This window comes from Notamacropus eugenii, chromosome 2 (genome assembly GCF_028372415.1).
Source record: "Notamacropus eugenii isolate mMacEug1 chromosome 2, mMacEug1.pri_v2, whole genome shotgun sequence".
NCBI classification, from domain to species: Eukaryota; Metazoa; Chordata; class Mammalia; order Diprotodontia; family Macropodidae; genus Notamacropus; species Notamacropus eugenii.
In genome coordinates this window covers 267,420,438-267,446,501 of record NC_092873.1, presented here as the reverse complement: position 1 = coordinate 267,446,501, position 26,064 = coordinate 267,420,438, and the positions used below count along the sequence as shown (strand labels likewise).

Genomic DNA, 26,064 nt, shown 5'->3' with positions numbered 1-26,064 from the left:
TACCATATTCCACAATACATTCTAAATAGATACACAACCTTAATATTAAAGATCCTACAATAAAAAAAATTAGAATAGATTACGTACCCCTCACAGCTATATGTAGAACATGTATTCTTAAACGGAGGACAGAGGCAATTAGAAAAGATAAAACGAGAACTTTGATTATACAAAACTGAAATCTGCACAGACTAAACTAATGAATCAGGATAATCAGAGATGCTCTCAAATGGGAAAACATACTTGTATCAGATTTCACTGATAAGGATCTGGTATTCAAAATACCAGATTACCAAATTAACCAAATTAACAAATTAACAAATATAAGACTAATAGCCATTCCCCAATAGATAAGTGGTCAAAGGATAGGAACAAACAGTTCTCAAAAGAAGAATTGCAAAGTATTTACAATCACATGAAAGAATTATCTAAATCACTAATAATAAAAGAAAATCAAATCAAAACAACCCTAAGTTTTTACCTTGCACCCTGCAAATTGGCAAAGATGACAAAAAATGGCAATAGTTAATGTGAGAGGGATTGTAGTATGATAGGCATATTGATGCATTGCTGGCAGAGCTGGGAATCAGCATAATCATTTTGGAAAGCAATTTAGAATTATGTAAATGAATTGTCCATACCTTTTAATCCAAGAAAGCTGTTGATAAAAAAAGGTCATTGATAAGAAAAATGTCCCCACATACGAAAATATCATAGGGGTACTTTTGTGACAGCAAAAAATTGGCTAAAGGAATAGTTAAACAAATTGTCTCAGATTCCTCATTTGTCAAATGGGGTTAGGCTGAATGACCTAGTCTAGGTCCTTCTAGCTCTTAATTTATAATCCTATGGGCCTATGAAGTGCCAGATTGGGGGAAGGTCATGAGACAGGAAAGAATGTAATGATCTGGGTTGGGATTAACAACAAGGAAAGTCACCCTTTTCCTTTGAAAGAGAAGGAAGAAACATATTAAGTAATATAGCATTAGAGCTGAAAGTGGACTTTAGAGATCATCTAGCTGAACTTCCTTATTTTATGGATGAGGAAAGAGAGGCTCTGAAAGTTGAAGTGATTGCGTAAGCTCATACCTCAGATATGTAGGATGAGTCACAGAGAATAATAGAAGAGGGAAGGAGTTGAGAGGGCTGGAATTGTGAGGCTATGATGGCAGGTGAGGTAACCTGGGGAGAGCAATGGGGACAGAGGTGGATTGGGGAGCTTGAGCAGAGAGGTTTGGAAGGAGCCCTGTGAAGAATGTGATAGAATTAATAAGTCATGAACAAAATAATTGCCTTGAATGTAGCAAGAACGACTTAATAGAGGTTATACACAATAGAACTATAACGGAAACACCCTTCCCACAGTCTAACGATTCTCTTCTGCTGTACCTAAGAGGTTCCTGGTATTCAAGAAACATCCGCTACTGGATTCCCAGACTTGGGACTCCTCCCCTGCTTTCTTACCTGAAACCCTATCTAGATTACCCCGCCTCTTCCCAGACCCCAGACGTACTTTCAGTGGTTCATCGTCAACAGGAATACCGTCCAATCACTCAGGTGAGTGGCCCTCACCTGGAGAAGGCTAGGAATTAGTCAGAGGGAGTGACATTGGCCTAAACCAATCAGAAAAGTTTCGGTCTTGGAACTGTTCCAATCCTACCGGGAGTTAGGTGCTGGGTGGGGCTGCACCTGGCTACGGTGAATCACTCAGGAGTCCGAGCAGCTCTCCCTACCAATCAAACTATACAAGGGGCGGAGCGCCAACCAATCGGGAGTGGCGGGAAGTGGGGGGCGGGATTCCACCTGGTGGCTGGGGTTCAGTCTGGGCGCGGCGGTTGGGGAAAAGGCTACTCTTGAGCTTAGTCTGCCTAGAGGAACCTTGGCCAGCGGCGAGGATCTGGCGATCGGATCGGGATTGATCAGGATGGCGGAGCGGGCTGGGCAGAGGCACCTTCTCCTTTTTTTCACAGCGGCGACCCTGTGTGAGTGCTCTGGGTTTTAAGGAGGATAGTTGGAGTAGGATGGGGGTCGGGTGCTCCACCCCTCTCCCGGGCTCGGCCCCCACCTAGGAAAGTGTTTTGGCCCCTCCCCCCATGCATACACAACGTGCTTTCCCCCCATTTGCAGCCCTACTGAGGGCTTTGTGCTATTGTCCCCGGTCTCTGTCTCTCCACTCTGTCTCTCCACTCTGTCTCTCTGTCTCTGTCTCTGTCTGTCTGTCTGTCTCTCTCTCTGTCTCTCTCTGTCTCTCTCTGTCTCTCTCTGTCTCTCTCTGTCTCTCTGTCTCTCTGTCTCTCTCTCTCTCTCTGTCTGTGTGTCTCTCTAGCTCTCTCGTTCTCCTTCCCTCTTCCCTCTCAACACACATACATACAAATGAAATATTTGTAGAGCGCTTGGCACTTAATAGGCGCTATATAAATTCTTATTTCCTTACCCTATTCATAGCTTATATACACAATCCTTTAAGGAATTTTGTCCACTCGCTTATTTTCCCCATACACTTATACAACCTAGAGAGGGGGTTCTATGGCAGAACCACATATAGGAGGAATAGCTCTTAAAATTCATTTTTGTGTCTTCCCACCACCTGGTTGGGGTCACAGTTTATGGTCGGCTGTGGGTTGGGCAGGGAAGGGGGTGAAGATTTCTTTCCTGTTGCCGAGGAGACCTTTTCTTTAGCTACTTGCCTGATTTCACGGGAATGCGCCGTCCCTCCCCCGCTTAGTTCCTTACTATTTGCAAGTCCGTGGTTGTTGCTTCAGGGGGCCATTTATCCCCAAATTGGAGTAAAGTTGAAATTTGGAATGGCTTAAACAGGCGGAACTTCCCTTAGACTCCCCTGTTGCTGTCCTACCTCCGCCAAACTTTTATCTTTGTTGTTGACTAACTGACCATTCCCCTTGGGGAGGGGGGAGTGTTTGTCGATTGGGTGGACTTTTTCCCTACACAGAACAATACTGCCCTTCCTCCACCCCAGGGTCAGGATTTTTGTTTCTTTTTTAAACTCCCTTTCCTCTGGAACAATGGGGAAACGCTTTTGGTGGGCCCTGTGCCCTTAGATATATCCGTCTAGGCTAGCTGTCAGGTTTTTGTATTGGTTAGTCTGTGTTGAAACCTGTTTATGCCTGTATCCATATGTGGAAATGAGTTATATGAATGTTTATCTGTCTTATCTGAGTATATGTGCTTGTGGGGTAAACAGTGTATAGGTTTTGTGTGCCTTTTTTCTTTTCTCATTTTTCCTCTTTTCCCTTTGGTTTCTCTTTTATTTCCCTTTTTTTCTTTCCTTTCTTTTCCTTTTTCTTTGTCCTCTGATTAAACTTTAGAAATTTACTGGCTTTGCTAAGTTCCTTGTGCCATATCTAAGATTCAAGAAGTTGAGCCCTTTCAGACAAAATGTCCTGTCTGAATTACCAGAGGCAATCTGACACTCTAGCCTTCCTTTTTCTCTAGCCAGTGGCTTTAAGGGGTCAAAAGTTAATGAATCCTGGACTCTTCTTTTCTGTCCTCTTCTCTTAATTTCTTTTACATCTCATGGGAATTTCCAGGCGTTTTGACCCAACTTGAGTAGTACTTTATTAGACTACTTCCTAGTCTGGTTAGAGAATGGAGGAATAGATAACCTAGAGAAATGAAAGAAATATAATAAGAAAAGTAATTGTAACGGCTCTTATATTATTGCAAAGAACTGGAAACTAAAGGAGTGCCCATCACTTAAGATATGTGAATATAATGGAATATTATTGTACGTTAGAAATGATAAAAAGGAGAGTTTCAGAGAAACCTGGAAAGTCTTATGTCAGCTGATATAAAGTGAAGTGAGGAGAACTGAGGAACAGAGGAACAGCTGCTGCAGCCTGGGGATCTGCAGGGTAATGGGTGAAGTAAAAGGAACCGAAGATTGATTTAGTAGAGCTGACTTAGGAGTATAGTTGAGTACATGACATAGCATGTTCAGAGGATGGTGAAATTGAATAGTGCTAAGAGGCAGGAGACCAGGGTCCTTAAGTAAATCACTTTTTAACTTTTCTGGATTTACTTCTTATTTGTTTAAAAAAAAAATCTGTATCCTCCCCTACCTCACAAAAGTGGTGGAGATGAAATAAGATAATAGGCATAAATGCAAGATAGTATTATCTGATGATCACTGCCTCAGAATGGAGCACTTTTACTTAGGTGGGCTAGGGTGGAGACTGCCATAACTTTGAGATCGATCTGGGGAGAGCATCATGCGATATTTAATGGATGAAGATGAAGCAGAAGGGAAGTGTATGTTTCTAACTCCTCACTGGTAGGATGTAGAAAGTAGAGTTGCTTTTAGTCTGTTGCTTGACTGTTTCTCTCTTTTGTCTGCTTGAAGCATCTGTAGAGTAGTTCCTCAGACCTGTGTTTCCCCATTCTCTGACCCATCTACCTTTTCTGCTTTAGTGATCAAAGATGAATTCTTTGGAGGTTTCCACAATAAGATATGCTATCTGGATCTAGTGTATGGAAAAGAACAGAGTTCTCTTAGAAGGATATCTCAGAGGGTAAGGAACGGAGTTGAAAGTATAGGCTAATTCAACCAAGGTTTATTAATTGCCTATTATGTATAAGATACTGTACTCGGTACTGGGAATACAACCACCAAAATGTAATAGTCCTCAGGGGCAAGTGGAGAAGATAAATATGCTTGCCCAAGTCTCTTCAATTTTGTGAGTTCTTTGAAATGTAGGGACTGTGATGTTATTTGTATTTGTGACCCTATCACATAGCAGGTGTTTCATAAATGTTTGTCAAATTAAAAGCTGAATCTCAGTCTGGGAAGTTTCTTCATGGCTATTATATGGAGGAAGGCAACCTGCTATTCTCATTTCCTCTGAGGACCAAATTAGAAGGAAAGGCTAGAAATTACAAATAACAGGGAGCTTGGGGACTAGGTATTGGGAAAGAAGGAGGTATGAATTAGCAGAACTAGTGACGAAGTGAGGTGGCTAGAATCTCCTTTCCAGGAGTTTTCTTCACGTAGGAAAGATCCCAACAGACTGGGCTAACCTAGGGGAAGTTCTGCCTAGAAACTGGGTGGGAGAACCTCTAAAGTAGAGGTATAATTCTGCATGGGAGAATGTTTTGTGGCATTTAAGGGATAGTACAGAACAAGGGGCTTGAAAGAACTTGAATTGAAATTCTATGCTAGTTTTGCAGGTCCTGGTTTTCAGTTTCCAGGCATTTCAGGTGGAGTAAGAAGGGCTCTTTGCTGTGTCCCCCTGTTTCCTGTGCTGGATTCGATGTTTTTGGCCTTATTTCCTGAATTCCATGTAATTGTTGTGGAAATGCTTGTTTTTAGGCTACAGTTGGGTTCCCTGGGGATTATTACTGGCTGGCTGTAAGATAAGAGATGTAGTTAACGGTTCATTAACTTCATTGCCCTCCTGTAGCTGGAGATGTGGGGGCCTGTCCTGCTCTGAACTTGTTTCCTTGAGTGGGAGGAGACAGGACACAGATGCCAACTGACAAACTAGGAATGAGGGGTTAGGGAGGTGAGTCAGTTCTCTCCCTCCCTTCATTCTCCCATTCACCTTTGGCCTTTTGAACAGAATTTCGCTCAAAACCTGCAGCAGGCAATAAAAAAGTAAGGAAACATTTACTAATCACCTAATTTATGCCAGGAGCTATCCAAATATTATCTCATTTATTCCTCATTAACAACCTTAGGAAGTAGGTGCTACTATTATCCTCATTTTACAATTGAGTAAAGTAAGACAAACAAGTTAAGTGACTTGCCCAGGGTCACAGAGCTAGCACATCTGTTCAAGGCTGGATTTGAATTCAAGTCTTCCTGACTGTAGGCCCAGCACTCTCCACTGTGCCACATAGCTACCTCAACTAGGAGAACTGAGAAGTGTGTCTTGGAACACATATAATCTTTTCTCTCTTCTTTCTTTCTACTAGCTTGGCTTTTCTTTCCTTTTCCCCCAGCACCTTCATTCTACTTTCTTGTTTCCATTTCCAATACCCCTCATGCTCAGGAACTAGTCCAATTGGCCCCAAATTGGAGGTAGTTTTTTTTTAAATTAATTTTATTTATTTTCAGTGTTCTACAATCAGTACCATATAACTTAGATTTTTTCCCCTCCCCCCAGATGACATGCAGTTTTATATAGGTTCTACACATACATTCCCATTAAATACATTTTCACTAGTCATGCTGTGTAGAAGAATTAAAATGAATGGGAGAAATCATATAACAAAGCAAAATGTAAAACAAAAGAAAATGATCTGCTACATTCTGCGATTGAATTCCTTAGTTCTTTCTCTGGATGTGGAAGGCATTTTGCCTTAAAAGACCACTAGGAATTTTAAGTCCTTGCGTTGCAATGAAGTTCCAAGTCTACAGAAAAAACTCACACTCAGTATCAGATCATATAAGTATTTCCAGGCCTCTCTGAACTCTTCCTGTTCATCTTTTCTTATAGCACAATAGTATTCCATTACATTCATATACCACAATTTATTCAGCCATTCCCCAATTGATGGGTATCCCCTTGATTTCCAGTTTTTGGCCACCACAAAGAAAGCTGCTATAAATATTTTTGTACATGTGGGACCCTCTCCCATTTATGATCTCTTGGGGATACAGTCTTAGAAGCAGTACTGCTGGGTCAAAGGGTATGCACATTTTTGTAGCCCTTTGGACATGGTTCCAAACTGGTCTCCAGAATGGTTGGATCAGCTCACAGGTCCACCAATTATGAATTAATGTTCCAACTCTCCCACATCCTCTCCAACATTTATCATCTTCCTATTCTGTCATGTTTGCCAATCTGATAGGTGTGATGTGGTATCTCAGAGTTGTTTTGATTTGCATCTCTCTAATCAATAGTGGTTATGACTATAGATATCTTTAACTTCTTCCTCTGAAAACTGCCTGTTCATATCCTTTGATCATTTATCATTTGGGGGAGGTAGTTTTTTTTTAACCCAGTGCTATTAGGCTTTTTCAGCTTTGACAATCTGATACCGGCATTTGGTTTGTAGCTAAAGGCTGTGTTTTGAACTGAGACCTTGGGTGATGAAAATAGCCTCCTTTTCCTTAAGGGGAGCCAAATGAGTCTAAAGTGTAGTGGTAACAGGGTATCTCCTTTCCCATGTTTTCACTTGTTTTGTGGACATGATAATAAGTCTCATAATACCTCTTCTCCCACCCAACCTTGCACTGATGAGTTTAGGACATAAGCGACTTGTCATAAGTTAAAAGAGAAAAATCGGTTTCCTCCTATCCAGAAGAATTTGGGAGTTTCTGAAAGGATTTGGATCTGACCCTAGAATCTGTTTACTTTCCAACAGTTTGAACAGAGCCTAGATGGTCACCTTTTACATAGGGGAATTCTTGCCTTGAGTAGGAGGTGGGAGCAGATAACCTATAAGGTCTTTTCCAACTCTCTGATTCAATGTCTGGCTCTGGTCTTGGTCAGGAACCACATGACAGCTGAGTGGCCAGCCACAGGAACAGTCATGAACTAAAACTAGCCCTTCCCTGGGAATTCTGCCTGTGACTGCCTGATAAGTGAGGTTTCTGTCTAAAGTCCAGTTTAGGGAATGAGCTCTGTGAAGTGGGGGCGGGATGATGCTGTAGGTTGGGGAGGGGCAGGGACAAACAGGAAGCACAGCACCAGGCCCCAGGACTGAGGGCTGGGCGGGTTCTCTTGTAATGAGGCCTGGACAGGTCTGGCCCAAACCCCCTGGCTGAGACGTAGGGAGGAGGGACTAAAAGCAGGTAGAACTGGAAATTCTAGCAAGAGGGTGGGACGGAGAGTGAGAGTGAAGACTCTAATTTTGCTGCTACCGTCCCTCTGCCATCCTCCTTGTCCCATGCCAGCTCCCAGTCACTTAGTATGCAGCCAAGGATACACAGCTTTGGCTCAGCCCAGCTTGTTCTCACGCTATGTTCCTACCCTGCCCTGGCCCTACCTTGTCTTTTGGAAAGTACCTATTATCATCAGATCCTTCTGACTCAGTTGGAAGGGTTAAGCCTGGTTTTCAAGAAGAATATTTTTGCGGTATAGTCTGTTTCTAGGAAGGTAGGAGCAGAACAGAAAGAGATGAGGGAAGGTGGAAACCCCAGGCCCAGATTCTAGCCATGTTGCTTGGTCTTGAAATTTCTACTTCCCAGAAACTTCACAAGCCTATATATCTTGCTCTCTGGCCCTTAGTCTTCCTCTGTTCCATTTACTAGACTCGCAGCACCTAAATCTTAGTTATTTGATCTCATTCTTTATCTGCTATTTCTTCTCCTTCTGTGTTTTTTTTTCTTTTTTATTTGCATTCCTTGATCTCTTTACTGTATTTCCTTCTCTTTTATACTTCCTGAGCCTTTGTTTTTGCCTTCCCTTTTTTATTTCATTCTTCCCATTCTCCCCCATCTCATTAGTGTCTGCCTTGGTCTTTACCATTATTCTCCTCTTCCCTATTTTCATTGATTTTTCTAAACTTTTCTAAGAACAGAACTTCCAAAGGAGATCACTTTTGCTTTCAACTACAAGCCAGGGCCTACTAGATGACTGAAACCAAATCTGGTTCTTGAACAATTGTGCCCTGGCATTTAGTTCATCACTCTTTTTACCTTACAGATCAAGGATATTGACCAATCTCAATGACTAGTGTCCTTTAGAAATTTAGGTCCCATTTGTATTCTTTTGTACTCAAACTCCTGTATTTCTTCCTGAACCTTCCGCTTATCTCTGCTTATTCATCATGAAGAAAAAGGAATGCAGGAAGGTTTTCTTATAATGGAAGTGAAACCGTTTATAAAAATGGGTTGGGAGAAATCATAGAACTAAAAATTTGTTCCTACTGTTTTTCAAATCTGTACTGGTTTCAAGTGGTCCAGCCTAATGCCTGAAGATATCAGCCATCTTTTAGTCTGAACCCTCTAGTCTGCCTTGTGTATTAAGATTCCTTCTAAATGCTGTGTTTTCTTTATAGGGTGTTGTTCACAGATTTTGACTGACCAGCATTTAGTCCCTGCATTTAATCTATTGGTAGATTTATAATTGTTATCCCTTATCAACAAGATGACCTACTACTCTGCAGATCTTGAGACAAAATAATTATATCTACCTATCTCTACAGTTAATGTAAAATCAAAGCAATATAAATTAATATAACCCATCACTGATTCTTGTTTCTTTCTTAAAATGTACTTGTGATTTCCTTGACACAGAAAACTCCTACCAATGCAGATTGGTGCCTCTTTGTTCTAGAGAGTTGCTTGAGTACCAGTTGATTTATTTGCCTGGGATCACATCGATCATGTATCAGAGGCAGGACTTGAACCTTGATTTCCCCTACTCTAAGACTGGCTCTCTAGCTACTTTGCAACACTGCCTCTCAGGCATCAATTGTTCGTCTCCCTCAGTTCACAGATACCCATATAACCTCCTTCTTAGTGCCTGTCCTCTTCACCTCCTTGGAAATAGAAAGCTAAACAAAATTATAATTCATTAATTTGATAGCCTAGAACTTTCTAACCATATTGTATTCAGAAGTAAGACTAGGATGAGGTTAATGGGATTAATTTGTAAAAATTCAGCCCAGAATTGGATGCAGTGCTCTCTCTGTTTAATAATTTTAGATGCTGAGAGCCAACATTTGATGTATTGTTTTATACTGTTTGTTGTTTTTATGCCCAGTAACATGAATATGTAATGCCTATGAGGAGTGGAATTTCATAAGAGGAAGAAATTTGAATACGAGGAAGTGAAAATGCAAACAAAATTCTATTATGATAAACTTCAAGGGAGTGGGATAGGATCCAGACCTTTTCATTGTATCTTAATTTCATTATCATAAACGCTTACTGAACTTGGAGGTGGTCTTTGGGAATTACTCGAAAGCATCTCCCCCACTCTGTAGTTCCTCTATCATTGTAGTCTTTTTTTGAAATATTGACTCTATATAAATAGCAATGTTTTATCTAGGAAATTGTGTCAATTAAACAAATACCTGTTAAGTGCCGACTGTGTGCTAAGCACTGTGAAGAGGTATAGTAGAATAAGATTGTCTCTGTCCTCATGGAGCTTGTGGGCTAATAGAAGAGCTAATGTTCATACACAGACAGCTAAGGTAAAGTGGTTAACCTAAGGACTATTGACAGGTATGTTTCCACTCCTTTGATGAGAGTATCCCTCCTTCCATTCTGTTGCTACTGTTCCTGATACTTTGGAGTGAATGATACCTACCTTTTTCTCTTCCATACTGGTGATTTTATATCTTTGAACTGGCTGCCAGAAATGTTTTTATGCTGCTTTTGTGTATACACACGCGCACACACACACACACACACACACACACACAGCTACTCTGAGAGATATTTTCATTAGGATCCATAGGCAGAAATGGTCTTGTGAGAAAACTAGGCTGAGATCCCCAAATCTATGTATCCAACTCTAGTTTCTCTCTGCTGAATTTGAGTTCTGTGTCACCAACTGCAATTTGGAAAGTTTGAATTTGAAATCCCACAAGCATCTCAAATAGAATGGCCAATGCAGAACTCATTATCCTTCTTCCAAACCTCACACCTTTTCTGAACTTTCCTGTTTCTGTGGAAGGTACTCCCTTCCTTTCGGTTATGCAGGCCACCCCTCACTCTGGCTCTTCCCACTTATCCAAAAAGTTGCCCCAAAAGTTTCTTCCTCCACATCTTGTGTATATATCTCCTTCTCTCCCCTCAGATTACAGTTATTCTTATAAGAGCCTCCTAATTGATTTCAAGTCTTTTCCCTCTACATTTTATCTTTGATATGGCTGCCAAAGTAACTGTCCTAAAATGTAGTTCTAACCAGGTCACCTTTCCCTTCCTGAACTCACTGAATTCCAGTGGCTCCCTATTGCTCTTAGGTCTGGATCTGTGATCTCCATGAAATCTCTCACCTCTGCCTTTTGGAATCCCTGGTTTCCTTCAAGACCCAATTCAAGTCTTCCTCTCTATTGTTACCTTGTTTCTGCTTTATATGTGTTATGCATATACTTACATACTTATATGTTGCTTTCTGTCTTTAAATGTAGACTGATTGAGAGCAGGGACTCTCTTTTTCTCTTCCTCCCCTCCTTCCCGAGCCTCACTTATTTTGTTGTTCAGTTCTTTCAGTCATGTCTGACTCTTCATGACCTCATATGGGGTTTTTGCTTGGCAAAGATATTGGAGTGGTTTGGCTTTTCCTTTCTCCTGCTCATTTTACAGATGAGGAAGCTGAGGCAAACAGGGTTAAGTGACTTGACCAGGGTCATACAGCTAGTAAGTGTCTGAGACTGGATTTGAATTCAGATCTTTTGTGACTCCTATCCCAGTGCTCTGTCCACTTAATGAATGCTTGCTTAGTTTGATTGACCCAATCAACTTCCTGGTAACCAGTGTTACTCTACAGACTTGCCCAAAAGGGAAAGTGTACTGGGTACTGAATTCATTTCTACTCAAATGTCTTGATTTGGGACTCTGCGTGGTTGAAGCCCAATATTTTATTTGCTTCTTTGATCTTTAAAAACTTGCCCACTTTAATGTCACTTCTATTATTATGAAATACTTTAAGCATCCACCATTCCTTTGTCAGCACATTACTGAATTCAAGTGTGCCTATTTTTAGGGCTTATTTACAGGGGAAGAAGTAGATTCATATTCAATAGATTCATATTACAGACGGGTACCAGGAATCAAAGTGCATGAAAACTTCTGAGCAGAAGATACTTTGGTTGATTTTTCAGCTTGTAAAACCTATCCTAGGCTAGCTCCCCATCTGCATTCTTCCTAATAGATTCTGCAGTAATTGAAGTCATTGAAGGGGGAAGGAAATGAGGTCATGGTTACTATTTGAGTACATATTGGGCTACAGCCCAACTGAGAGGAGAGGTATTTTGTGATGACTGAGAAAGGAAGGTGAGTGGAGTAATCTTGGCAGAGACTGGAAAGCAGTTTATCAGTGAGAAACTTACACTTGATCTTTAAAAAGAGTTAATTTCAGTGATTTCCTCTACTAATGAACTCTAGATTAAGTGAGAAGACCTGAGTTCTAATCCTGTCAGCTGGTGACCTCAGACAAGTCACTTCACTTCTTTGTCTTTATTTTTCATATGGTAAAAAATGAAAACAATATTGTCTGGTATTGCCATTACGCCTAGCTACTGGTGCTCTGTCTCCTAAAACACCTTGGGGTTATTTCAGATTAGAGGTAGCTTGATATATTGGAAAGAAAGACAGTCTTTAAACCAGAAGAACCTCAGTTTAAGTCATGTCTGTGGTATATGCTGACCGTGGGAGCCTGGGCAAGTCACTTAACTACTTTGTAGTCTAGGTAATTCTTAGTCAAGTCAAGAAGCATTTAAGCCTTTATGATGTGTCAGAAAACTAGAAAGATAGGTGGCAGGTTGTAAAGGCTTTAAAAGCCAAAGGATTTTATATTTAATTATAGAGGTGATAGGTAGCCACTGGAGTTTATTGAGGGGACATTTTTGAGACTTGAGATTTAGGAAACTTATTTCGGCAGCTGAATAAAGGATGGATTGGAATGAAGATAGACTTGGGGCAGGCCAACCAAGCATCAGGCTATTGCGGTAATCAAGGTGTGAGGTGGTGAGGACCTTCCCTAGAGTGATGGCAGTGTCAGAGGAGAGAAGGTACATGTGAGAGATGCTGCAGAGGTGAAATCAACAGACTTTGGCAGCAGATTAAAGGGGGGCTGTTGAGATAGTGAGGAGTCAAGGGTGATACTAAGGTTGTAAACCTGGGACCTGGGAGAATGGTAGCTCCCTCAGTAGGAAGAGGAAAGCTTGGGAGAAGGAAAGGTTTTAGGAAAAAGATAATGAGTTCTAAACCAACCGCAAGAGCAGTTCAATCCTGATTTTTTTAACCAGAAATACCACTACTAGGTCTGTAACTCAAAGAGATCAAAGAGAGAACAGAAGGTCTTAAATGTACAAAACTATTTGTATTAGTTATTTTTGTAGTGGCAAAGAACTGGAAACTAATAGGGGTGTCCTATTGGAGAAATTACGATATATAAATGTAATGGAATACTATTGTTGTATAAGAAACAATGAAGGGGTTAGTTTCAGAGAAACCTGGGAAAACATGAGAAGTGATGCAGAATGAAATGGATAGAACCAGAAGAATTTATACTATAACATTGTAAAAATTATCAATTTTGCAAGATTTAGGAGCTCTGATGATGATCAACCATGATTCCAGAGGACCAATAATGAAATACACTACTACACATTTCCTAATAGAGGAGTGATAGCTTAAAGAAGTAGAATAAGACATGCATTTTTGGACTTGGCCAATACAGAAATTTGTTTTGCTTGACTGAGTATATTTTATCACAAGAATATTACTTTTGTTTTTTTACTAGGGAGGGGGAGGTGAGGAAAGAACATAATTTTTAAAAAGTTTACTGTAGTTGAGGTGAGAAATAAAAAGGCCTCGACTAGAACAATCGTGATGGGGAAGAAGAATGTATAAGCCCTTGTTTATGACTGTAGAATTGTGGGTGTAATATCTAAGTATATATGTGGCATCTATATGTGTCTGTTTCACTAAAGTTAGAAATAAAGTTACTAATGTTAGATATGCTGGAAGAATGACTATCCAATTTATGAACTGTGATTTTGCTTAAGTTTCTGTTCCCAAGGCTAGTTGCTATTTTAAGTAAAGGATATACTTTTATTAGGTTCCATAGAATAAGAAAGTGCTTTTGTATTTCACATACGTACTTAAATTTCTAAATGTTAAGTTTCATATCTGGTATCCAGGCCTGTCAAAGATAATTTCATGTGCTAACAGCCTTAATGAAGACACAAGTTCTTATTTAATCTTGGGGAAAGACCACTAAATAAAAAATACTTCATGAATTTGATGAATTCTTCCTTTGTCAAGAGCATAAACATGAGTTTTGTCTTCAAAAGATGAGTGAAAGTAAATATGAAAAGAGAAGGAGTTGGTCCATTACTGCTTCTCAGATAGACTATTTTGGTTTTTTTCTCATCGCTAAACTATTTTCTGGGCTCATTCGTAGACTCTGACAGTCTAAGATGTTTTTTAATTAGACCTGTTTTTTTTTTTTTTCCACCTTCCATTATTTAGTACAGCTCTAAGTTTAAATCCTGATTCTGACAGCCTTGGGCAAGTCCTGAGTCTCTGTGTCCTCATGTCCATATTGAGGGGGTAGGATTAGATGGCCACTAAAGTCCCATCTTCATCTAGATCTAGGCTTCTGTGGTTGCCTTCCCTTCTCGTTAGCTACTCCATTTAGTGGAATCAGTTCTGCATCAAGAATCAGAAGACTGTTCCAATTCTAAGTTCTAGCTAGTTCATCTAACTAGTTGTACCAACTTAGGCAAATCTTTTTATCTCTGTTTCCTCCATGGTGGTTGTGAGAATAAAATGAAATAAATATACATAAAGTACTTTATAAATCTTAAGTGCTATGTAAGTGATAATTGTTTTAATTAATAAAAAATGAAAGTAATACCTAATCTTTCTTTTGGTATTATTTTTAATTCAGTTTCATTTTTAAAAATAGTTTGTTTCAATTGGCAAAAATCCACCTTCTTACCCTGCCCCCTCCCTTAATTAAGAACAGAAGAAAAAAACCCATTAGAAGTATATATAATCAATCAAAACAAATTTCCACGTTGGCCATGTCCAGAAAGATATTTATCTCATTCTGCATTCTTAGCCTCTTCATTTCTCTATCCTGAGGTAGCATGTTTCATTATTATTCCTCTGGAATTGGATGGGCATCACGCTGATAAGAGTTCCTAATTCTTTTAGTTGTTTTCTTTAAATCACATTGCTGTCATTATATATATTGTTCTCTTGGTTCTGTTTACTTCATTCTGCATCAGTTCATACATGTATTCCTAGGTTTCTTTGAAACCCTCTCCTTCATTATTTCTATAGCAAAATAGTATTCTGTTGTACTTACATACCATAACTTTTTTTTAATCCATTCTTCAACTTATGGGCACTCTCTTAGATTCTCATTCTTGCCACTTCAAAAAGAGCTATAAATATTTTTTTTATATCCTTAGAGTTTTACATCCTTAGAGCTCCCTCCCTTAATCTATCCTTCCTCTGATTCCCCTCTTCTCTCTTTTTCCCTTTGCCTATCTCCCGGTTGAGTGAAATCTTTTTGAAACCGTGTGTGTGTGTGTGTGTGTGTGTGTGTGTGTGTGTGTGTGTGTGTGTGTGTGTGTGTGTGTATGTGTGTGTGTAAAAGTTTATTCTTCCTCCTTTTGACCAGTTCAGATGAGAGTGAGAGTCAACCCCTTCTTCCTTATTTTTGTATAGATGTTTACTTGTGTATCTTCATTGTCTGGGATAATTTTCCCTAACTACCTTTTCTCCGACTACTTCCTCCCCAGAATATGCCCCTTCCCCCTCTGGCTGTTGTGCTAAGATCATTAGGAGATAACCGAACCACTCCTAGGCCTTGTCTAATTACTCTAGTGATGATAGGGTTTAGAGAGGACGCAGGTATCATTTCCTCATATTTGAATGTAAGCATTTTATCCTTGTTCAGTCCTTTATCAGTTTTCATTAATGTTTACCTTAAGTTGCTCTTCGCTCCCGTGTGTGAATTTCAAAATGTTTTCACAGCTCTGATCTTTCCATCAGGAATTCTTAGAAATTCTTTATTTCATTTAAAGTCTATTTTTCTTTCTGTGGCACTGAACTCAGTTTTGTTGGGAAAGTTCTTGACCCTAAGCCCATGTCCTTTGCCTCCTGGAATGTTGTATTCCAAGTTTGCTTCTCCTTTCGATAGTGGTGGCTGCTAAATCATGGGGGAGCCTGACTGTAGCTCCTTAGTACTTGAATTCTTTTTATTTTTTCATTTGGCTGCTTACAGATATTTTTCTTTGACCTGGAGAATCTGAATGTTGATTGTGATATTCCTAGGAATTTTCATTTTGAGATTTCTTTCATGTTGTAAATGGTAGATTTTTCCCCCACCTTGTCTGCTGGTTCAAAGAGATCTGGACAATTATCTTTTAAGATATCTTTTTTTTAATTTAATTTTTTTCAATTACATATAAACAAAATTTTTTGACATTCATTTTTTAAAATTTTGAATTCCAAATTCTCTCCTTCCCCTCCCCTCTCCTTGAGAAGTTAAACAATTTTATATAGATTATATATGTTTAGTCATACAAAATATTTTCAGGTTAGCTATGTTGCAAAAGAAAACACAAACCAAAAACCAAGAATAGTAAAGTTTTAAAAAGTATACTTCAATCTGCATTCATATACCAACACTTCTTTCTTTGGAAGTAGATAGCATTTTTTATCGTTAAGTCCTTCAGAATTGTTTTGAATCATTGTATTGCTGAGAATAGCTAAATCATTCATAGTTGATGGTCATGCAACATTGCTGTTACCGTGTACAATGTTCTCCTGGTTCTTCATATTTCACTTTGCGTTAGTTCATGTAAGTTCCCAGGTTTTTTCCCAAAGCATCCTGCTAATCATTTCTTACAGCATAGTAGTATTCCTACAACTATTCCTATGAACTACAACTTGTTCAACCATTCCCTTTGATGGGAATCCCCTCAATTGCCAGTTCTTTGCTACCTCATAAAGAGCTGTAAATATTTTTGTACGGATATGTCCTTTTCCTTTTTTTTTTTTTTTTTTAATCTTGCAGACCTGGTAGTGACATTGCTGGGTCAAACAATAGGCATAATTTTGTAGCCCTTAACACATAATTCCAAATTATTCTCCAGAATGGTTGGATCAGTTTACAATTCTACCAAAGGGCATTAGTGTCCCATTTTTTCCCACTCCCCCTGCAATATTTGTCATTTTTCTTTTCTGTCATATTAGCCAATTGCATAGAGGTGAGGTGGTATCACAGAGTTGTTTTAATTTGCATTTCTCTAGTCAGCAGTGATTTAGAGCATTTTTTGATATGACTATAGATAGCTTTGATTTCTTCATCTGAAAACAGCCTACATATCCTTTGACCATTTATCAGCTGGAGAAGGACTCATATTCTTACAAAATTGACTCAGTTCTCCATATATTTGAGAAATGAGACCTTTATCAGAGAAACTTGCTATAAGTTTTTTCCCCAGTTTCCTACTTCCCTGCCTACATTGGTTCTGTTTTTGCAAAACCTTTTTAATTTGATATATTCAAAATCATCCATTTTACATCCTATAATGCTTTCTATCTTCTTTGGTCATAGATTCTTCTCTTATCCATAAATCTGAATAAAGTATTTCATTCTCCTCTAATTTGCTTATAACATCACCCTATAAAGGGTCTAAATCATGTAGGCATTTTGATCTTGTCTTGGTATATGGTAGGTGATACTGGTCTGTACCTAGTTTCTGCCAAACTGCTTTCCAGTTTTCTCATCAATTTTTGTCAAATGGTGATTTCTTGTCCTAAAATTTTGGTTCTTTGGGTTTGTCAAACACTAGATTCCTATGGTAATTTACCCCTGTAAATTACTGATTTATGCCACTGATCCACTGCTCTATTTCTTAGCCATTACAGGATTGTTTTGATGATTATCATTTTGTAATATAGTTTGAGATCTGGTATTGCTAAGCTACCTTCCCATCTGTTTTCATTGATTCTCTTTGTATTCTTCATCTTTTGGTCTTCCATATATATTATGTTATGATTTTCTCTTGCTCTAGAAATACTTTTTTTGTAATTTGTTATGGCAATGAATATCTAGGTAGAATGATCATTTTTATTATATTGGCTTTGCCTACCCATGAGCAATTAATGTTTCTCCAGTTGTTTAGATCTAATTTGTGTAAAAACCATTTTGTAATTATGTTCATATACTTCCTGGGTTTTTCTTGACAGGTAAACATATTCCCAAATATTTTATATTGTCTGTAAATATATTAAATGGAATTTATCTTTCTTTCTGTCACTGATGGATTTTGTTAGTAATATACAGAAATGCTGATGATTTATATGGATTTCATTTATATCCTTCAACTTTGCTGAAGTTATTAATTATTTCAACTAGTTTGCTAGTTGATTCTCTAGAATTTTCTAGGTATACCATCAAATCATCTGATAGTTTTGCTTCTTCGTTGCCTATTCTAATTACTTTAATTTCTTTTTCATGTTATTACTATAGCTAACATTTCTAGAACAATATTCAACAATAATAGTGATAATGGGCATCTTTGCTTTACCCCCGATCTTATTGAAAAGGCTTCTAGCTTATCCCCATTACAGGTAATGCTTGCTCTTAACTTTAGATAGATACTACTTATCATTTTAAGTGTTTTTAAATAGGAAATAGGTGTTATATTTTACCAAAAGCTTTTTCTGCATCTTGTTATCTCATGGAGTCTTTTTAACGCTTGCTTCATTTCTTCCAAGAATTCTAGTTGAACTTTTGTCTAAGTTGTATTTTTCCTTAAGCTTTGCTTATCGATGTTTTGGAGTCACTATTTTCTTCTGTGTCTCTATCTTCTATCTTTGTGTCTATTACCTTAGTAACACTTTATGGTGGAATTCTTTTTTCTTTTGTTTGTTTTTCCAGCCTATTTCCTAACTTCAAACTTGAATGTTAGTCCTGCATTTCTGGAGGAAAAGTCTGGGCTCATCTTGTTGCTGTTTTCTTGGGAGTTTTGAGTGTTGAATTATCTAGAAACTCAGAGAGAGACTGGGTACCTGATGGCTTTCTGTGCTCCCTTAGTCTGATCCAGGCAAAGTCTGATTGCCATTCCTCTGGTCAGAGCCCTGTAAGTTCCTGACCTAGGTTTGGGTATGAGGAAGAATTGAAACTAAAACTCTGTTGCTTCAGAGTGGCAGAATTGTAGGCTCCCCTTTGGTCTGAGATTCCTGCCCTGGTTATTCCCCTGCAGATTTTGATAGATGATGAAACTGAGACTCTGCCCCTGGGGTGTGAGCCACACTGTTGCTTCTGAACTTCTTCCTTTATTTGTACACTACCCAAGGGCTCCCTGTCTGGAAATGCCACCCCCACGGACAGATCCCCTTTTTATTCAGCCCTGGATATGTGCTCCTGTAAAGAAGATACCAGTTTGCCCCTCTCCCTGCTGAGGCACTTCAATGTGGATCTGGTGGTATATGGGTATGGGTCTAAAGCCCCTTATTAGTCTGGTGCACAGCCCTTCTTGAGCATGTTCTCCTGGCCAGACCCTGTCCCCAGTGTTAGCTGACCTCTCTTTCTATCTCCCTATGTGGAGCTGGGCTGGGAAAATGACTCTAAATTTTTCTGAATTTTCTCTATCAGGATTTAGTCTGGTATATTTTCTGCATCTATTTGGAGGAGTTTTATAGAGGGGAGCTTGGCTGTATACTGTTTCCTACAATTCTGCCATCTTGGCTCTGCTTCCTAAAATTCAATTTTGTTTTCATTTCAGTTTTGAATTCACTCTCTATTACCCTTTCTTACCTATTGAGAAGGCAGAAAAAACCCCAAATCACTGCAAACATGTATAGTTAAGCAAAACAAATTCTGCATTAGCCATGTCAAAAAGGAAGAAAGAGAAAGAAGGAAAAGAAAAATAAACATCAATTTGCACTCTAAATCCATTAGTTCTCTATCAAGAGATGGACAGCATGTTTTATTATGAGTCCTTTGGAATTATTATTGGTCATTGTGTTTCTCAAGTTTATTTTGAGGATCAAATGGGATGCCTATTAAAATACTTTGAAAAATATAAAATGCTGTACAGTTGCCAAGATATTATTCTTCTCTTTCATCTTTTCCTTGCTTCTAGTAGTAATTACTGTTCCATGAAATCATTGGCTTCAGTTTGGTCTTTTCTAATTTTCTGAGTTATTTTCTTTGGGAAGATTTTGTGACATTTTCCAAACTATTCTCTTCTTTAGCTTTCTTTCATAGCTCTCATTTCTTTTCCATTTTTTTTCCTTTACTGTTCTCATTTGGTTTTTAAAATCCTACTTTAGCACTGTAAAACATTTTTGCTTTAATTCTCCCAGGAGTTCTGGTTAGATTTTTATCCAAGTTGCATTTTAATTTGAAACCTTGCTCGTAGATGTTTTGTTTTATTCTGGGTTTGTATCTTGAGCTTCTCTTATCACCTCAACAGCTCTTTATGGTAGGGTTCCTTTTTTGTTTGCTAATTCTGCCAGTCTATTCCTTGATGTTCATGATTTAGACTGAACCATTGTTAGTCCTTTGGGAGACTCTGTAAGTTCAGAGCCACTGAACTGCAGATTCCCAGTTTCCATTTTGGTTTGTGACTCCTGGACTAATTATTCCACTCCAGGTCTCAGCCTGGTCTAGAAGTGAGAAGTGAGTCCCCATTGTGCTCCTGGGATCAGCCACACAGTTAGGGTCCACTAGTGATTGATTGTTTCTCTCTACCACGTCTATTTGCAGAACTCCTCTTCAGCTCCCTTGGGGATTGGGTGATGGATGACCAAACTGCCAGCTGGCATCCTTTCCTGTACCCTAGCCTAGGACCCTTGGACTCTTTTTCTCCTTAGGTGCTTCCTGACCTTTGGTGCCTAGTCTTAGCTCTTTCATTCCCTGGGTGCTGGCATGCTTGGTCAGAACCGAACCCTAGTGTTCATAGTCCTCTCTATCTCCCCAAGTTACCCTGGCCTGGAAAAATGACTCACTATAACTTTTTCTTACTTTCCCATTTGGATTTCAATCTTGGTATATCTTCTAGGTCTTTGTGGAAGAGGTTTGGTGAAAGAGCTAGGCTTTACTTCCTCCTCTTCTAGCCTTATTGAATCTGACCATAATTTACTTTAACAACATGTATTTGTTAAAAAGTCTTTGAGCCAATCAAATGTCATATTAGACATGGCTTCTATTGGAATTTTGCTGTCACAGAATGTCACAGAAATGAAAAAAGTTTAGTGAAAAGGCGTTTTTCCATCTTTACTGAGGGAATAATAATTAAACTAAAGTTGTAGGAAGTATTTAAGCCAGATATTGGGGTAACTTCTAATGAAAATGGGTTTCAAGACTTAGGAAGTGATGAAAGAGGAGAGTGCTAGAATCTTCTTCCCTGGAAATTTCAGCCCAAGAGAGTCTTCCAGCAGATTATAGTGGCAGGAATGTTGGATTTAGAATTGAGACATCTGAGTTTAAATCCTGGCACTGACACTACGTCCATGGGTATGTTGCTCAACCAACTGCCTTGGCTCTGTTTCCTCCTCTGGGAAATGATGATGATGATGATGACAACCATTTACATAGCACCTTTGATATGCCAAGTGCTTTACAAATAGGATCTGAGTTGATCCTGACAACAGCCTTGGGAGGTAGGTACTATTACAATCTCCATTTTACAGATGAGGAAACTGAGGCAAACAGTTTAGGTGACTTGCCCAGGATCACACAGCTTAAGTAAGTGTCTGAGGTCAGATTTGAATTCAGGTCTTCCTGACTTTAGGCCTGGTCTTTTGTGCTACCTAGCTGTCCAATAGTAAATCATTAATTACCTGTTTCACAAGTTTGTTGTACAAAAAACACTTTTTAAACCTCAAAGCTCTATGTAAATATGAATTATAAAACTATAATTGGAGGTTGGAGGCTGGGTTGAGTAGTCTGTAAGTGCTTCTTAAAATTTAATCTTCGTCTGTCCTTTTTGCCTTGTTAGCCAGTTGTTTCCACACCAACCCCTCTCTCTCCTAAGCCTATGCCCTCTTTAACCATGTTTTTTTCTTTTACTCTGACCTAGTTCATTTTTCTCCTCTCCAGGTTGTTCACCGTTGGGTGGTGTCTCTGTCAATACTCCTGAAAAGCAAGTTAGAGTAAACGAGAATCAGCGTGAGTGGGATGAGGTTGGAGGTGGTGGGAAGGGGGTAATGATGGGGGTGGATGGTTCTTAGGAGTGGAGGGGAAGGAAACAGGGCCTACTGTGTGGGTATTAGGTGTTCCCTCTTCTCTTTGCTGCTGCATCCCAGCTTCCCTTGTCATATTCCTGTAGCTGTCACACTGCGCTGTTCCTACTCGGGCTTTTCCTCACCCCGAGTGGAGTGGAAGTTTGTTCGGGGGAGCACGACCAGCCTGGTTTGCTATGACAACAAGATTACTGGTGAGTCACTGGAGTCCTCTTGACAGCCTCCCCAATCCCCAAAGGGCCCAAGTCTGTGGTAGAAGCAGTTGTGCCATAACCTCAGAGGAAAATGTGGAACCAATTTAGTGTCAAGAGAGCCTGTACAGCTCTTCTACACGATGTTCTGGGGGTGGTGAGAGAAGACTCCCTGGGCCCTTTGGATTTAGGGGTGCTTATGAATTTGGTGTGACATTTCTACTTTTCATATTAATCTTTCTCCATGCTTTCTCCTTTCATTGTTATCTCCTGGCAACCATAGCTCCCTATGAAGGCCGGGTGACCTTTTCCCAGCCTGATATTTCTTTCCATTCTGTGACCCGAAAGGACACGGGGATGTATACGTGTATGGTCACTGAAAATGGTGGAGGAGAATATGGAGAGACCAACGTGGAGCTTATTGTGTTAGGTATGAAATCACACAGGGAAATCTACATCATTACCTCTCCTAACCCTCCTGCTTCAAGGATCATTGTCTTCTTCCTGTATTTCTAAAGGAAATTCCAAGGCTTAGAAGGGAGGTGATTGTTGAAAATGCCAAAGGAAGAGGGCCTCAGAAATGAACCTTTTGGTGCTTGGGGCAGGAAGGGAGAGGGAATCCTCAAATCATATAGAAATTGAGGGGCACCCAGCCAGAGGCCTATGGAAACTGAGGAGTATTATGGTTGGAATCCAGAACTGGCTTCTAGCTTTCTATCATGGCTAAGCCTGATATAGTCAAGGGTAGCCTGCTGTCAGGATTCAAGTAAGATTTTAGATAGATAGATAGATAGATAGATAGATAGATAGATAGATAGATAGATAGATAGATAGATTGTATAGATATAGCGATATGTATGGACATAGCTATCTGTGTACACACACATTTTAAAGAATGAAACATTATGCCAATGTAAACTTTCATTACTCCTCCTTTTCCTTTTTTCTTATTCTTTAGTATTTGTGATTTTTGGTTACAGAGCCCTCTAGAGGGTTATTGTTTGTCTGGGGCCAGCTCTCTTCTCACCCCAACCTTGTGTTTAAGATCTGTGTCTGTCTCTCTCTTCCTAGTGCCACCATCAAAGCCCACAGTCAGGGTTCCATCTTCAGCCACCATTGGGAGTCGAGTTGTGCTGACCTGCTCTGAGGAAGATGGTTCTCCACCCCCTGAGTATAAGTGGTTCAAGGATGGAATGCCTTTGAGTCTCAAGAAGACTGGTGCCCTCAGCAATTCTTCCTATACCATAGACACTAAGACAGGGGAATTGGTATGAGAGTCATGGGTCTTAGGGGTCTTAGGGATTGGTGAAAAAGTAGAAAAGATAATTGAGCTGAATCCCTTGAACTTGGGGGGAGGCCTAGACTCTCCTTGGAGTAAGAGGCTGACTTATGTCCTCCACTCTAGGTGTTTGAATCTCTGTCAGCTTTCGATACAGGGGAGTATTCTTGCCAAGTAAGCAATGGAGTTGGGGCTGCCAAAACCTCAGAAGTTGTGCGAATGGAAGCTGGTGAGTAAGGGTGGATCAGGGATGTGGTACCTGGCCTCTATGAAGCCGGGTTTGGGGTTTGTGGGTGAGTGTCTCCCCCTCTTCCCTCCCATCTTTCCCCAGCTTTGTGTTTGTTTGGTATTGAGGATGGCTGAGTTGCCAGGGCTACTAGGTTAGGTAATTAGAAAAAAGCCTTGGAGTACAGGTTCCTGATGCCTCCGGTTGTATTCCACAGTGGAACTAAATGTAGGGGGCATTGTGGCAGCTGTTATTGTGACACTGATCCTCCTTGGGCTCCTGATTTTTGGTGTCTGGTTTGCCTACTCTCGAGGCTATTTCACCAGTAAGTGCCTACCCCATTCTACTTTCCTGTTTTTCACCTATCACTCATCCCTACTTCCTGCAAGGTGATAGACCTTGCCTGGGTTCTGGAGCAGTTACATTATCTGGTCCTCCATGGGGGTCTGGTGGGGTGGGGTTAGGGAGTGGGGGATATCCTATCATGAAGAACTGGATGGCACCAACCAGATTGCTGCTTGATCTTTATGGCCCTATTTTTAATTTTCTTTCAGGAACAAGTAAAGGGTGAGTGAAGTGCTGAGATCTCCTCTCTTATCAGACACTTACAGTTGCCCTTAACCAGCAGGAGTTTCTGAAGCTGAGAACAAAGAAATAGGACCTACAAGCCAGACCTGTGATGGGGCTAGGGATGGGGATGGAAATGGAAACGAGGCTGGGGATGGGAATGGGGATGGCAGGAGGAGCCCAGCCTGGGAGGGAGGACTACTGAATTCATGGGCTTCTATATATCTTGAAATATTCCATTCGTGGTACCCTATAAGGTTGGAAGTAGGGAATTATCTGGTTTTTAAACTGCATATCAGAGGTGAGAAGACTGACCATCTGTCTTTGCTGAATTATTTTCAGGAGCACCAGTAAGAAAGTAATCTACAGCCAGCCCTCTGCCCGCAGCGATGTGAGTGTGCAGAGTTTGGAGCAGAAGGGTGTGGGCCTTTGGGAAGGAAGGGGAGACTACTTAGTCAGTGGGAATTATAGGGAATTTACTTGAAGTTCTGTTTTTCTAGGGAGAATTCCGACAGACTTCATCATTTTTGGTGTGACCCCCAACCTATCTCTTCTGTCTTCTGAGTTTGTCCTTCTTGGATTCTGCTGGACTCTGACCTCCTGATGTTTATGAATTTCACAGGATGCCTTACTTATTTTCTTAGACCATCTCCTCTTAGGATTGTTTTTAATGGTGACTCTCCAGCCAGGGCTTCTGTGTGTATTTATGAATGAAGTGGAGAAATAGGACCCTGTCTTGCCTCCCCTCTCCCATCACTGATGGGCTTGTCTGGACCATATTTAGGGTTTCACTCTTTTTTGAATCAGGCAGGCTGAGTGATGCCTATTCCTCACCACTAATAACTCCTTACCAGCAGAAATGGCCAAGCCCCCAAGAGTGAAAATTTTCCTTTTGTATTCTGAACTTAACCCTAATTTGGGCTCTTATGGAATTTGGACTTCCTCAGGAGTGGGGAGAAGCTGAGGCCTGAGACCAGAACAATGTTTCTCAAATAGGCTCAAGAGATTGGAGCTGTGGACTCTGAACAGTAGATTAATAGTGAAATGTCTCTTCTGTTTTCTGGGCCCTTCTCTCAATTCCTTCTATGAAAGATGTTTCTCAAGAGTCTTCCTTGCTTTGGAACACTTGGAAATATGGCCACTTCTGCAAGACCAGCTGGATCTTTTTTGTGTAGGGACTCCAGCGCCATGAGAGCTCTCAAGGAAAAAACCCACGATGACAATATTTAAGGCCCACCGATCTACAGAAAGCAGATCTAGGGCCAGAGGCTCGAACCCTTTTGCTGACTGGGACAGATAGGATTGCCTTTTCAGAAAGGTGTCATGTGCTTGGGAAGCCTCAGCTCCCTGCTGAATTACAGGGTGTAGTACATGTTGTGTATGAGTGTCATTTTAAATAAAAATTTTTGTTTTCTCTAAGCAGTTTGTTTTGTGTATATTAGGGATCTGAGGTCTCAGAATTAAATAAGCCAGTTAAGTTCAGGCTGAGGACTTCAGTGATTATCCTGGTTCTTGTTTACAGGAGGGGCAGTTTTGCCCAAGGATGGACCTCTGCTGCCCTCTAGTGTGGTGTCATCACTGCTATGAGCTCAGTGATCGCTGAAGGAGCACAGTGAATCTGATTATGGATTTTTTATGTCAGGCATTAGGAATTGGAGGACAAATGTTAAAGCTTCACACGGCTCTATGAAGTATCCCTAGATTCCTGGGATTGCAAATAATCTTGTAAATCTTTGAAAAAATTCTTTTTCCTGTGAATTTAACAATTATCAACAAACATTTCAAAGCATATACATACAAAGAAGAAAAAATGGAACCGTTATGTATTTTCTTCCCTGCTCTTTTAAAATTTTATTTTATTTTGACTTTTTCAATTTTAATTTTGAGTTACTTAATATTTTTAAATCTGTAATTCAGAAATCATAGATGGCATGTTTACCAA

At 39.9% G+C, this 26,064-nt stretch overlaps 1 protein-coding gene across 1 annotated transcript; it reads left to right on the top strand.

Annotated features, from left to right (window-relative positions):
- Positions 1 to 1,798: 1,798 nt before the first annotated feature.
- On the top strand, positions 1,799 to 25,541 carry F11R (F11 receptor). The gene is made up of 10 exons (XM_072643972.1): positions 1,799 to 1,982; positions 21,717 to 21,785; positions 21,946 to 22,053; positions 22,334 to 22,480; positions 23,122 to 23,318; positions 23,456 to 23,558; positions 23,773 to 23,880; positions 24,110 to 24,122; positions 24,465 to 24,513; positions 24,623 to 25,541. Exons 1-10 carry the CDS (start codon positions 1,925 to 1,927, stop codon positions 24,656 to 24,658), a joined length of 888 nt encoding a protein of 295 aa, XP_072500073.1. The 5' UTR covers positions 1,799 to 1,924; the 3' UTR covers positions 24,659 to 25,541.
- The last annotated feature ends 523 nt before the right edge of the window (positions 25,542 to 26,064 follow it).